At 45.7% G+C, this 14,902-nt stretch overlaps 1 protein-coding gene across 1 annotated transcript in view; it reads right to left on the bottom strand.

Annotated features, from left to right (window-relative positions):
• The window catches only part of FHL2 (four and a half LIM domains 2), a gene marked incomplete at its 3' end in the record, with an annotated part of 29,135 nt that extends 15,331 nt beyond the window's left edge, over positions 1 to 13,804 (bottom strand). The window contains exons 1-2 of the mRNA XM_080711313.1: positions 13,628 to 13,804; positions 212 to 386 (exon numbers count right to left, since the gene is read on the bottom strand). Coding sequence (XP_080567439.1) covers positions 212 to 386; positions 13,628 to 13,783 — 331 coding nt within the window. The 5' untranslated portion in view covers positions 13,784 to 13,804. The remainder of the gene's footprint in view (positions 1 to 211; positions 387 to 13,627) is intronic.
• Between the last annotated feature and the right edge of the window lie 1,098 nt (positions 13,805 to 14,902).

Genomic DNA, 14,902 nt, shown 5'->3' with positions numbered 1-14,902 from the left:
TCCCAAGTGCAGGGATTACAAGCGTGCGCCACCACGCCCGGCTGAACTCTGCTGTTGAAATCTTCGCACACTCCCATGAGACACAGAACAACCCTGGGGCGTGAACCCCAGGCTCCGAGGCCAAGTCAATCTGAAGGTGGGGCGGGGAGCTCGCAGCCACGCAGGGGACCCTCCTGCGACCTCTCCTGCATGAGAAAGGGGCGCGCCTGACCTGGCATGATGGTCTTTTTGCATTCTTGGCACTTGGAGGAGTACTCGTTGGAATAGCAGTCTGTGCAGAGCAGCTGGTCCTCCTTGGCGGCGAACGGCTTGTCCACCAGCGAGCTCTTGCACTGGAAGCAGTGGAAACAGGCCTCGTGCCAGTGCCGATCCTTGTAGGACAAGTCCTGCGGGGCCGGACACGGGAGACACAGACAGTCAGAGGCAGGGAGGGCGGGCACCGAGCTCTTCCCGGCTGACCCCAACACAGGCACGTGGCGCCTGCTGTGGGCAAGCAGACAGCCGGCTGATTCTTGCACATGATGTCAGTAAGGTGAGGCCACTTTGTCCTGGCACTAGTGAGACAGGTGTGTGCATATGGTAAAGAGGTGCATTTGAAAAATGGATGGACTGCCAGGCGTGGTGGCTCACGCTTGTAATCCCAGCATTTGGGAGGCTGAGACAGGAGGATTGGGGTTCCCAAACAGCCTCCGCTACTTAGTGAGGCCCTTTGCAATTCAATGAGACCCTGTTTCAAAATAAAGAATAAAAATAGGGCTGAGAGTGTTGCTAGAAGGTAGAATGCCCCTGGGTTCCATTCCCAGTACCAGAGAGAGAGGGAGGGAGGGAGGGAGGGAGGGAGGGAGGGAGGGAGGGAGAGAGAGAGAGAGAGAGAGAGAGAGAGAGCCCAGGAGAGAAAACTATGTTGCCTGAGGAATAATAAATAATAATAACAATAATAATTAGTTCATATTTACTTTTTTGGGGTGGTTCTGCCTTCTACCTCTGGGCTACACTCCCAGACACCTATTTTTTTTTATATGTTTTTATTTGGAAATCGGGTTTCTTAAGCCAGCGAGGCTGGCTTTGAACCTGCGCGATCCTCCTGTCTCCGCCTCCCAAGCATGGGGATTACAAGCGTGCGCCACCACGCCCAGCCATATTTACTTTGAAAAAAATGACATACAGCACTTCAAAAGCACCAGTACAAAATTAAGACATCCTTTTCATCTACAGTGTTACCTTACAAAAGCTATTTCTCAGCTGGGCGTGGTGGTGCACGCTAATAATCCCAGCACTTGGGAGGCTGAGACAGGAGGATCACAGGTTCATAGCCAGCCTCAGCTACTTAGTGAGGTCCTCTGCAACTAAGTGAGACCCTGTTTCAAAATAAAGAATAAAAAAATCAGGCTGGGGGTGTAGCTTAGAGGTAGAATGTCCCTGGGTTCAATCCCCAGTACCACACAAAAAAAGAAAAAAGAAGGAAAAGAAAAAGAAAGAAAAAAGAAAGAAAGGCTATTTCTCGACCATTGTTTTTCTTTCTAATCCAGTTCTGACCCCAGACCATCGGCCACTTATCAATGAGGCAGAGATGGAATTTGAACCCACCACAATGGTTTCCCGGGCCTGTGTCCAGGTATTTGACAACCTGAACACTACCGGGTGAGAGCTCATGAGGATGGCGTGGAGAGTCCAGTTCCCAAGACGCCTCTGTCACCAAAGCTGAGTCAAGCCTGGAGCTGTGCCGAGCGCAGGATGTGGAAGCAAAGCTCTTGGACTCGATTAGAAAGTCCTCAAATATCACCTAATGCAGAATCCAGACGGGAGCAAACAGTTCCCTTTTGCTGAAATACCAGTGTGTGTGTGTGTGTGTGTGTGTGTGTGTGTGTGTGTGTCCTGACCCAGCACCTCTGGGCCTCAGTGAGTCATCAGAGGTACACCCGGCTTCTCAGAGGACCAGAGGGACACACTTTAATTCTAGCGCCCTCTGAGCCCTCCTAGAGAGCCCTCAAAGTGCTGGGTGCATGCACTGGGAGAAGATGCAGGGACCAACCCATCCTTTGCATTTTTAAAGTGTTTTTAGAAATTTGAGGAGGGGGAGTACATATACGTCACTGGTTATTTTGAAAAGCAATCCAAAGTACAAGCGGCTTTAATTCGGGCTAACGTGTCTATAGGTGCACACCTAAAATCGCAAAGGTCCTGAACCGCACGTGCGTATCATCATTATTCCTGAGTAGATAATGGCCTCGGTCCTTCCGAGGCAGGCGCTCCATCTTCAAAGAGAAATTTTAGGGACTGGGGTAAAGCTCAGTGGTGGAGAAAGAAAAGCAAAAACAACCCAGAAAATTTGAGATATCAGTGATGATAATTTAACCATGTCATGAGTTCCAGGCATTTACAGCCTTCAAGGTAGACAGCATTACTGAAGCTCAGAGAATTTCAATAACTTGCCTACAGTCCAGCCGGCACGTAGCCGAGCCAGGTTTCAGGCTTGAATCCTAATGCAAAAGCTGTTTTTTTTTGTTGTTTTTTCCCTTAAACTATACCAGTTAAAACCCTGATCAGGTCTATGTTGCTCCTTGCTTAAAAAAAAAAAAAAAAGTATCCTTGATGAGAACCATGTGGATCCAGTGAAAAAATTAAGAGGACAAAATTATTGCAACTTTTAATCCTGGTATCTTGTATGCAAATGAGTCTAATTTAGCTTTGCCTTTATTTAAACTTTGAATAAATGGGGTGGGGGAGAAAGGGCACCAAGCATAGCCTGAATGTATACCATTTCAATATGATCCACATTAAATAAATAAATATACAAACAAATAAATAAATAAACTCTGAATAAAGGAAGATGAACAGACCATTTAAAGCCCTATCCTCACCGGGCGTGGTGGCGCATGCTTGTAATCCCCGCACTTGGGAGGTGGAGACAGGAGGATCGCGCAGGTTCAAAGCCAGCCTCCCTGGCTTAAGAGACCCTGTTTCCAAGTAAAAATATATAAAATAGGTCTGGGAGTGTAGCCTGGAGGTAGAAAGGTTTCCAGGAACCCCAGTACCATTAAAAAAAAAAGCCCTATCCACCACTAACAGTAATAAACCTAATTCAGGTAGAGTTTAAGTCCTTAATGATGCCATCACCATTATAATGCTGGTTGTAGAAGACATGCACTTAAAAATTTTAATTCCATAAGGAAAAATATAGCAGTTTATAAAATAATTAAATATAGAATTACCATATGAGCCATCAATCCCCCCTTCTGAATCTATACCCAAAAGAATTGAAAGCAGGGTCTCTATATTTCTCTACTCACATCACAATGCATCACGGCATGTTTCACAACAGCCAAAAGATAAACGTGAAGCAAATGTCCACGGATGGTTGAAAAGATTAACAAAATGTGGTGCACGTGGTCTTAAAAAGGAAGGTGTCCTGAGTCGGGCGTGGTGGCGCACACTTGTAATACCAGTACTTAGGAGGCTGAGGCAGAAGGATCACGGGTTTGCGGCCAGCCTCAGCTACTTAGTGAGGCCCTCTGCAACCCAGTGAGACCCTGTTTCACAATAAAGAATATAAAATAAGGCTGAGGCTGAGGGTGTAGCTTGGAGGTAGAATGCCCCCGGGTTCCAACCCTTAAGACGGCAAAAAAAGAAAGGAAGGAAGGAAGGAAGGAAGGAGGGAAGGAAGGAAGGAAGAAAAAAAGAAAGGAAGGAAGGAAGAAAAAAGAAAGAAAGGAAGGAAGGAAAAGAAAGAAAGAAAAAGAAAGAAAGAAAGAAAGAAAGAAAGAAAGAAAGAAAGGCGAACGAACATGGGAGAATCTGAGGACATCACACCAAGGGGGAATGAGAAGTTAGTGCTCAGTGAGACAGTTTCCCTTTTGCAAGATGAAAAAGTTCCGGAGGCAGCCGCTGATGGTCCCCCAGGCCAATGTATTTGGCTGTGCCCAGCTGCACGCTCAACGTGGTCAAGACGGTGCATTTCAAGCTAGACACGATTTCACCACAATCCAAAGATCTTAGAAAACCTGTCTTGGTGACCGTGTAGCATGTGCAAGGCACGCTTTCAGAGTGTAGCTGGGTCCTCTCTGCATAGACAAGTCATCTCAGAAAGGACTGTTCTGGATGGAAGGGCTGCAGGAGGCAGCTTTCTGTGGTCAGTGGTCGCTGCCGGGATGCGAGGGAACAGAAGTCAGAGGCCTCTTCCTGGAAGATGCTCTGGGGTTACCTGGAGGTGACGCTGCCCAGGGAGGAGGCACCCCACGGGGAGAGGTCACTCGTTATTAGAGAGAAGAGGAAAGAAGGGAAGGGAAGGGAAAGAAATTTGCCCTTTGGGGCTGGTATTAGAAAAAAGATGGAGAGAAGAGACTTCCAGGGAGAGATCATGAAAGGAAGTCACCCCATGTCCCCAGACATAAGTAACTTGAGATGATTTAAAGCGTGTGGGAGGGTGGGTGCTGGTGAAATGTAAATAAGGGACTTGAGCGGCTGCAAATGCAGGTATCCAAGGAGGGCGAGGTCTGGAACCAACACCTGTGGATACCCAGCGGCAACTCTACTGCACTGTGACCGGTGCAGATGAGGGCGGCAGAGCCGGTGTTGAGATGCTGAGAGGCACGGGTTAGGAAGTTCAGACCTGGGGCTCAGCGGTGGGGCTTGTGCTTAGCATAGACAGGAAGAAAGGAAGGAAGGAAGGAGGGAAGGAAGGAAGGAGAGGGAAGGAGAGAGGAAGGAAAGAAGGAAGGAAAGAAGGAAAAAAGGGAGGGGAGGGAAGGAGAGAGGAAGGAAGGAAGGAAGGAAAGAAGAATGAAGGAAAGAAGGAAGGAAGGAAAGAAGGAAGGAAGGAAATACAGTCTCACTGATGGAATTTTTCGAGATCTTTCATAGGAAAGAAGGAAGGAAGGAGGGAGGAAGGAAAGAAGGAATGAAGGAATACAGCCTCACTGACATAATTTTTCAAGATCTTTAAAAGGAAGGAAGGAAGGAAGGAAGGAAGGAAGGAAGGAAGGAAGGGAGAGAGGGAGGGAGAAAGGGAATACGTCTCACTGATGGAATTTTCAAGATCTTTGAAAGGTCCTAGAGATATACTTTTTTTAAAGTCCTCTAGAGAGAAGTTGGGAAAAGAAAAGGAAAGGAAAGGAAAAAAAGAACTCTTTTACACTTCCCAGAAAATGCCAAGGCTAATCTTGTGCTCACAGACACGTCATAAATTGCAGTAAAATGTTGATAAACATGGAAGATTAGGCCCAAACATTTCCTTCTAGGCTCTCTATTTTCCCATGTCAGGAACGTTCCTGAAGTTGGAATCACTGGCCAGTGGCTCCAGACCTGCCCTTGTTGAGACGCGGCTGAGTCCTGGGGCGGGACGGTGGCGGCTCGGAGCGACCCTGGAGCCCTCAGCAACCGAGGGGTCACCTGACTGCACACAGCTGGTCCCCTCTTCTCTCTTTGCATACTTTTCCACATGGGCGGGGAGACATTTGGCTTATTTCCTAAGCCAACTATTTCTCAAATCCACACTATTTCTGTTTGTAAATGGATTCTTATGTTAATCATGCCTGGCATTTTGAAAGGAGGCCCTGTGTCCTTGATTCTTAAATTGGGGGTCACTGGTTGGATCCAGGGGGGCAGTAGTAACCTCAAGGGCAATTAGAGGGAGTGGCGAATAATAACAAGGGGGTGGTGGAAGCACTGAGTAATTTTCTTTTTCCCAAAAAGGAAAATCAAGCCAATAAGTTTAGGATCGATACCAATCTATATCTGTTCTTCCTTACAAAATCCAGAAGTATGAACAACAGCACAAAAGACAGCACTGCATACAGGCCCTGTTCTTGTACCCGGTGATCTATAGATGTCAACTCATTCATTTCCCTGACAGTCCTTGAGAGATCGGCGACCCCACTTCACAGATGTGGAAACTAAGGCTCATAGGTGGCCTAAATGACCCGGAGCACAGAGCTGAGCAGATCAAATTCCCGGCAGATTTGGCTCCAGAGTCCTGCCTGTGGGAGGCTCACTTTCGTGGTTGTGTCTGGCAGGCGATCCTTGGGTTTTATGGGCTAAGAATTCCGTCCCGCAGCACCCACCCAGTTAGCTCAGCTCCGTTCCTAACTCTAAGGACCCTTCAGCACTACATTCCCACCAGAAACAGATTCCTCTCTTAGGGGGAAGATGCTCAAATAAATAAACTCATCACCCCTTAGCTCCAGTTTTGTTTCCCAGGATTTCAGATACCTTGTGTTGACCAAGATCAGAAAATAGGCCAGGCGTGGTGGCGCACGCTTGTAATCCCAGCATTCAGGAGGCTGAGACAGGAGGATCACAGTTTGCAGGCAGCCTCAGCTACTTAGTGAGGCCCTTTGCAACTCAATGAGATCCTGTGTTTTAAAGTAAAGAATAAAAAATAGAGCTGGGGGTGTAGCTCGGAGGTAGAAGTTCTGTAGAATGCCCCTGGGTTCCATTTCCAGTACCGCCAAAAAAAAAAAAAAAAAAAAAATCAGAAAATAGGAAATGGAAAATTCCAGGAAAAGACAAGCCCTATGTCTTAAATTGTACCCTGTTCTGAGGAGCATAATAAGATCTCGAGCCTTCCCACTCTGTCCCTGGTGTATCCACACCGTCTGTGCTCCCCACCCACCAGTTGCTTAGCAGCTATCTCAGTTCTCAGACTGACTGTTAAGGTATCACAGTCCTGGGCGCAGAGTTTGGTGGTCTCCGTGGTTCTGGGTATCCGCTGGGGATCTTGGAGTGCATCTGCATGGAGAGGGGGCTGCTGCACACACCTCTGGTGCCCATTCCAAACTCTGTGAACACGTTCTACATAGAAAGTCTGAAAAGGCGACTCGCTCATTAAGAACTGAAAACTCATGGCAAGGAATAAAAAATTCCAGATTGGCAAGGAAGTCTGAAAGTTTGATTGGAGTAGCCAGCCATTCCTCCCAGAAGAAGGACCCAGAAGGGCCGGCAAGAGAGGCCGGCATCATTCTGAGGACGGGAAGGACAGACTTCTCCAGTCTGACCATATGGCCTATGCTAGCTTTGGTCAGAAACCTTTCAAAATTTAACAGGGACACCTAGATAAAAACTAAATGTGTGAGAATCTGAGTCTCGGGCACGTCTTGTCACTTCAGAACTCCAGGTGCTTTCTGCCAAAAGATCTCTGATTTTGTTTTTTGTCCTTTAAGAACTTTCTTAACATTAACTGAGAAATCGCGACTGTCTATTCGATGTTTCCCATTTTATTGACTAGTGAAACCCAGGGGCCAGTTGATTATAAACCTGTCCTCGGTTCTAGACTTCCTCTGCTCTGAGTTACTTAACATTTATTGGACAACACCTCTGGGTGCAGCCATGATGCCAGCTGTTCATGAAGTTTAATCCAGGACCCTGTCCCCATCTCTCAGTCTGGAAGTTTCCCCAAACCCTATGCTGGGGAGGTGGATTTGGGACTCCCTTTCTTATTACCACATGCATGGCCATCTTGCAAGTAAACTTTCTCTTGTGCAAAACTCTTAGTCTTAGTGACTGGCAAACTCTGCATCAGGGAAAAAAGTGGTCTGCAACATCTGGAAGCAGGGAGCAGTCACAGAGACAGATCGCGTACCCTCTCCGCTGCACAAATATCACCATCTGGAGAGGTCCAGGAGAAAGAGAGGCTTTTTACCGAAGGTCTCTTGATCCAGGTCAAGCAGATACTTTTTCTTCATAAGACTATCCACTACTCAAGTCTAAATCTGACCCCAGTGCATGTTTGGAGCCTGCAGGAGGTAGGCGGCATAGCTCACTGGTCAGGAACCACTGTATCTGGATTCAAATTCTCTCTGGATTAAGCCGGGCATGGTGGCGCAGGCTTGTAATCCCAGCATCATTTGGGGGCTGAGAATGGAGGACCACGGTTCGCGGACAGCCTCAGCTACTTAGTGAGGCCCTTTGTAACTTAGTGAGACCCGGTTTCAAAATAAAGAATAAAAAATAGGGCTGAGGGTGTAGATCGGAGGTAGAAGGCCCCTGGGCTCCATCCCCAGTACCACAAAAAAAAGAAAAAAAAATCTCCCTAGATTATTTTCTAATTTCGTAACCCTGGGCAGCATCCTTGACCTCTCTAAACTCAATGGCTTCACTATCAGAGGGAATAAAAGCAGCCCCTACCCAGAGAGTGTTAGGAGGAATTGTAATCTTGCATAGAAGGCATTTGCAGAAGCCTGGAACAAATAATCATGTAATTTGTAGTAGCTTTTTAATTACTATTAGGAGCTAAACCCTGAGTGCTACGTTTAGACCTGCAGATGCTATTTTGCTTATTATTATTTTTCCCCTCTTTCCAGCACCTTCTAAGGCATGTGGGTGATACTGGAAGCTGTTTTTTTGCATGGTATTGCTTGCAGACTCATGGAAATTTCAAAGTCTGAGCTAGGAGCATGGCCCAGAGTTATTTAACAAATCACCAATTTGTTAAATGCATAGTACTCCAGAGGTACTGGCCAGCCTATCTTTTCTTATGTTCTTGAATTTCTGAAACCTAGAACTTAGGTCAAAAACCAATCTGTCATTAATCAACAAAAAATATTTTGCTATTATCAATAAAGTCTCCAAGAAAATTTTCAGAAAGAGCAGAATAATTTTGTTGTTGTTGTTTGGTAATGGAGGCTGAACCAAGGGGTATTCTATTTCTAAGCAACTCCCTCGGCCATATTTTATTTATTTATTTATTTATTTATTTATTTATTTATTTATTGTTTTGAAACAAGAATCTTATGCTGAAGGGCTTGCCAAGTTGCTGAGGCTAGCCTCGAACCTACAATCCTCTTGTCTCAGCCTCCCAAGTATTGGGATGATAGGCAGGCATGACCATGCCAGGATGCCTGGCCACAAACTTTTGTTTGTATTCCTTCTCTCTCTCTCAGCTACTTTACTGGCTATCCAGATCAATGCGTTTTGCCCTTTGAGATCACAGCATTTCCTCAGAGTAACTTAATAAAAATCAGGAATGTAATTAGTAGCTGCATAACAACAATATTCAAATCTATGCACACTAACATTGGGAACAGGCACTCAAATCTTGTCTCGTTTAAAAGTTAGCCACTACCCTCAAAAGAAGCCTAATTCCCAGAGGCTTGCCAATATTTTAAAATTATTCACACAAACGTGTCCTTCAGAGTGAGTTGAGAATTGGCAAGTTAAACATGGCAGCCTGCTATTTTAAGAAAAGAAGGTGATCATCAAATCTACCGGCCCCGTGGCTCTGTCAAGCACCCGGCCTGCTGGGATTTTTGGCCTTACTTCCTGAAATAACAGGGACATTTTTACTATCGTTGCTCTCTGCACAAAATCAACGACATAGTTATTTTGGAAAGTCAAGAAAAAGCACCGCAAGTATGCTAAAGCTCCCCTCATGGCAAGGTCGAACTTCTCTTTTTGTTCCAAGATGTAGAAAAATCACATGGTGCAACCCTGTGTATCTGAAAATGTTCATGTGGGTTGAAAAGTTCAGTGTGATTAACTTCTCCAACTTGTGCAGCAGACCTGTTGATTTTGGCCCTGTTTAAGGGACTCTTGTTTATTTGCTCATAAAATATCTCTGGAAGGATGGCTGGTGGTTAGGGTCTTTCCACTAAATCACATTTAAGAAATGGTAAGTGATTTTTCTGTTTTGTTTTTACTGCAGTCACTGGTCCAGAGTGATTAGCTCCAAATATTCAAAATCTTGCCCTTAAATTGCAGCTGGTCTTTGTCTGAATGATCTAGACCTCTCACCGACTTAAGCCTATCTTTTCCAGGTAAGTAATTTTATAAAGCAATTATATTTGTCTCTGCCCGGTAATATATCCTCCAACTGGACATTTTTACTGATGTTTCCATCATGAAAACTGATAAAGAGAGAGGGCAAGTCTTCTGAGAGGTGTGGGGAAGGAACGTGTTCTGGAAAGGATAGGGAAGTAATCAGAAAAAAAAAAGTGGAAGTTTGGAGTTTATAACATCACAGCTGCTATTTAGAATGCGAGGACTTTGTGTCTGCATAGCGCTGTAGTCCTATGAAGCGGGCGCCTGATTCCCATTTTATAGCCGGGGAGAAGAGCGCAGATCAGGTCAAGCACTTGGACCAAGTACACACAGCAGTGAGACACTGGCCCGGGAATGGAACGAGAATGTCTGGTGGCTGGGCTCTTACCCTTACTTATTAAATAAATCCAAAGACACTTCCATAGTTTGAATCTTAAGAGTTTCCCCAAAGCCCATATGTTAAAGGCTTGGGAGGTGGTGGAGCCTTTAAGAGATGAAGCCTAGCGAGAGGTCCTTAGGTCATGGGGGGCGTGCCTTGGAAGGTGGCTGCACAGCCCCAGCCCTCTTCTTCCTCTTTCTGCTCCCTGGCTCAGGATGTAGGTGGATTATGTAGTTACTCTGCCAGGCACTTCCACCATAATATCACGCCTTGCCGCAGGCCTAATAGCAAGGGGTCCTCCTGACCGTGAATGGACCTCTAAAACCATGATTCTGGGTGAACCAGAACCTACACATTAATTACCTCAATTGTTTTATCATCCTGATGAAAAGCTGATTAACACAGGGGCTGAGAACACTTATCAGGAATAGCAAGATGTATACCAGGCGAAGCTGAAGAGAAGAAGATACTCAATTTTAGATGAGTCAGATCAGCTATTTTTTTGTTCAGGTAGTAAACATTTTAAAGTAAGTCTGCATTGTATGACTGCTGAGTTTTCTTTCTTTTTTATTTTATTTTTTTGTTTTTTGTTTGGTTACTGGTAATTGAACTCAGGGACATTCTACCTCTGAACTATACCCTAGTCCTTTTTATTTTTTATTTTATTTTATTTTTTATTATTATTATTATTATTATTGGTGGTACTGGGGTTCCTGGAAACCCTTCTACCTCCGGGCTACACTCCCAGACCTATTTTATATTTTTTTAAATTTGGAAACAGGGTCTCTTAAGCCGCTGGCTTCGAACCTGCACCATCCTCCTATCTCCACCTCCCAAGTGCGGGGAATACAAGCATGTGCCACCATGCCCGGCTCATTTTTTATTTTGAAACAGGGTCTTGCTAAGTCACTGAGGCTGGCCTGCTGATTGTTCTGTCTCACCCTTCCAAGGACTGGGATTACACCAGTCCCAGCTGGACCACCAAGCACCACCACACCCAGCTCCGAGTTTCCTTTTTTTTTTTTTTTTTTTGTAGTACTGGAGATTGAACCCAGGGGCATTCTACCTCTGAGCCTCACCCCCAGCCCTATTTTTATTCTTTATTTTGAAATAGGGTCTCACTGAGTTGCAAAGGGTCTCACTAAGTAGCTGAGGCTGTCCATGAACCGCGATCCTCCTGTCTCAGCCTCCCGAATGCTGGGATTACAAGCACGCACTACCCTAGTTTCCTTTTTTTTTTGGTGGAACCCCCAGTGGCTTTCTACCTCTGGGCTATACTCCCAGACTTTTTTTATACTTTATTTGGAAACAGGGCCTCACTAAGTTGCTGAGAGCCTCACTAAGTAGCCGGGGAGAAGAGCGCAGATTAGGTCAAGCACTTGGACCAAGTTCACACAGCAGTGAGACACTCGCCTGGGAATGGAACAAGAATGTTGGGTGGCTGTGCTCTTAGCCTTACTTATTAAATAAATCCAAAGATACTTCCATAGTTTGAATCTTAAGAGTTTCCCAAATGTTAAAGGCTTGGGAGGTGGTGGAGCCTTTAAGAGGTGGAGCCTAGCGAGAGGTCCTTAGGTCATGGGGGGAGTGTGCCTTAGGAGGTGGCTTCGAACCTGTGTGATCCTCCTGTCTCAGCCTCCCAAGCATGGGGATTACAAGCGTGAGCCACCATGCCTGGCCCGAGTTTCCTTTTTTAACCCTCAGCATGCCACTCCCGTCCTGAACCCCAAAGCTATGTGGCCCTACCTTGGCTTTGAGAAGCCCCATGTTGCAGCCCCTTTGCTTCTGCTTAGGGCAAAGGGCTCCATCTACATCGATGGGAATCATCTATCAGTTGTTTCCAAATATGTAGCAACAAAAACTGATGGCCAGCTGCTGTCTTCCCTAGCAGTAATGTGATAACAGAGAGCAATGGAAGGAACGTGGATTGGATGTGTTCAGATGCCTCGTCTGCAGACACAGCCTAAGTCAAACCAGCAGCACTTAAATACTAGTATTTCTAATCGTGAGGGAGTGTGGCAAAACTCCCAGAAGAATACAGAGGGATGGCGGCAGAAAAGACATGGTAAAATGCCACACATTGCCTTTTAGTCCAGGAGGCTGGGAATTCCTCGAGACGCCCCAAGGTGGCCCTGCTCTGTGACTAGTCCTGTGGCTCTCTGAATGACAGTCACTAGAAGTGCTTGTATTTTAGTACCAGTTTTGCAGGTAAAGATATCTTAGAGACTTGGAGGGACTTGATATATTTGGATGTATTCAAGGCATGGTCCCCAGCTGGGGCTTTTGGGAGGTGTTGGAACCTTTGAGGGATGGGGCTCAGTGGAAGACCCCACCAAAGGCCCACCAAAGACCCCAGAGCATCCCCGTACTTGGGAGGCTGAGGAGGGAGGATCACGGGTTGATGGGCGGGCTCAGCAACTTAGCAAGGCCCTCAGCAACTTAATGAGACTTATTTATTTATTTATTTATTTATTTATTTATTTATGTGGTACTGGGGGTGGAACCCAGAGGCTTTCTGAGCTATACTCCCAGACCTATTTTATATTTTTTTATTTGGAAACAGGGTCTCACTAAGTTGCTGAGAGCCTCACTAAGTAGCCGAGGCTGGCTTCAAATCTGTGCGATCCTCCTGAGACCCTGTTTGAAAACAAAACAAAAATAAATAAATAAAATAGGGCTGGGGGTGTGGCTCAGAGGTAGAATGCCTTTGGGTTCAATCCTCAGTACCACAAAACAAACAAACAAACAAACAAACAAAAATTAAATAACAACAGCAAAACCCTCAAAGGAGCCAACTGTTCATAGATGGAAACCACGACGAGCCAAGCTAAACCTTTCTTTCTTATAAGTTGTTCATCTCAGGTTTTCTGACACAGTAACGGAAAGCTGACTAACACAGACCCTCAGGGTGTCCTTCCGTGGCCTAGGTTGGACTTAGGATGTCCTGTGCAGTCCAGGCTAGGATTCAAGCCTCCATGACTGGCCATTCAGAATGAGTGGCCAGTGAGGGACCTCTGATGAACCACCCATGGAAGCTGCTGATTTCTTATGGGAAAGCCTTTCCCCATTTAAAAAAGAAATACAAATTCTGTTCTTTTCCCATTATAGGAGGAAGGGAGCCCATAAGATCACATGCTCCCCCACATCGTTTATTAAGTAACCAACTCGGGTTCCCTCAAGTACGCATTCATTCATCAAATATTTGCTGAGCAGCACCTGCTCCCTGTTAGTCACCAGGAGGCAAACAGAGGCAGGAGAATTACAGTATTACCTGGGAGGGTGGGTGGTTAGATAAGGACCAGATAACTAGAACAGGAAAAGTGTACTTCATGACTCACACCTGTCGGGGCAAGGCGCTAACCAAGGGGTCGTGGATGGAGAGGCTCAGAGAGGTGGCGTGACCGGTCCCCACCACTAGAGGGGGACCGAGAGACAGGTTGTGGTGCAGAGGGTCCAGGAAAGCTGGGGCGCGGGCAACAGGCAGGTTGCAGGTACCTTGCAATCGCAGCCGATTGGCTGGCCGCACTCCTCGCAGGTGTTGGCGTAAAGCTCCTCGAAGCAGGCCACGCAGTGCGGGTTCTCCTCTCTCAGGATGTACTTCTTGCCAAAAAGGGATTCGTTGCAATGGTGGCAGTCGAAGCGCTCCGTCATGTTGACCCCCGGCTTTTCGACAACCTGTCAATCGGAAGAGAAAACCTAGGTTTCTAAAGAGGAAGCCTACAGAATGGGAAAGGATCTTTACCAGCCGCCATTCTGATAGGGGGCTAATATCCAGAGTATACAAAGAGCTCAAAAGACTCTATACTAGCAAAACAAACAACCCAATCAAGAAATGGGCAAATGAACTAAATAGACACTTCACAAAAGAAGAGATACAAAGGGCTAATAGATACATGAAAAGATGTTCTTCATCACTGGCCATCAGGGAGATGCAAATCAAAACTACACTGAGATTCCATCTAACCCCAGTCAGAGTAGCAAGCATAAAGAAATCAAACAACAACAAATGCTGGCGAGGATGTGGGGAAAGAGGAACTCTTTTACACTGTTGGTGGGAATGCAAACTAGTTCAACCACTATGGAGATTGGTGTGGAGATTCCTAAGAAAGGTGGGAATAGATCCACTATATGATCCGGCTATACCACTCCTGGGTATCTTTCCAAAGGGGTTGAATTCAGAGAAATACAGCAACATATGCATACCTATGTTCATAGCAGCACAATTTGTCATAGCCAAAATATGGAACCAACCCAGATCACCATCAACAGATGAATGGATAGCAAAACTGTGGGAAATACACACAATGGAATTCTATTCAGCCATAAAGAAGAACAAAATTATATCATTTGCAAGAAGATGGAAAGCCCTGGAGAACATTATGTTAAGTGAGACCAGCCAAGCACAGAAGGAGAAGGTACATATGTTTCCTCTAATATGCCCAAACTAGGAAACACAAAGGATACCAGTGGGACTCCAGATATTGAAGGGGAAATACTAGCTAAGTTTGAATGGTAAGATAGGAGAGGAGGAAGGCCGATCTTGATTAATGAGGGTCTACACCTGAACATGTGTAAAATTATGAATAAGACATGGTTAACCTGGACAACCATTGGTGGGAGGGGGGAAGGGAAAACGGGGGCGGGGGGGAGAGGGCACCAAATATAGTTTAAATGTATACTATTTATGTTCAATAAAAAAATTGTTAAAAAAAAAGAAAACCCAGGTTTCAGAGAGCGCTCTCCGAATGCGGGCAGACAACGCCATTAAAT

The sequence above is a fragment of the Muscardinus avellanarius genome (genome assembly GCF_963383645.1).
Source record: "Muscardinus avellanarius genome assembly, chromosome: 15".
Lineage (NCBI taxonomy): Eukaryota > Metazoa > Chordata > Mammalia > Rodentia > Gliridae > Muscardinus > Muscardinus avellanarius.
Note: the sequence above shows the minus strand (reverse complement) of the source record. Positions and strands in the feature narration are given on the sequence as shown.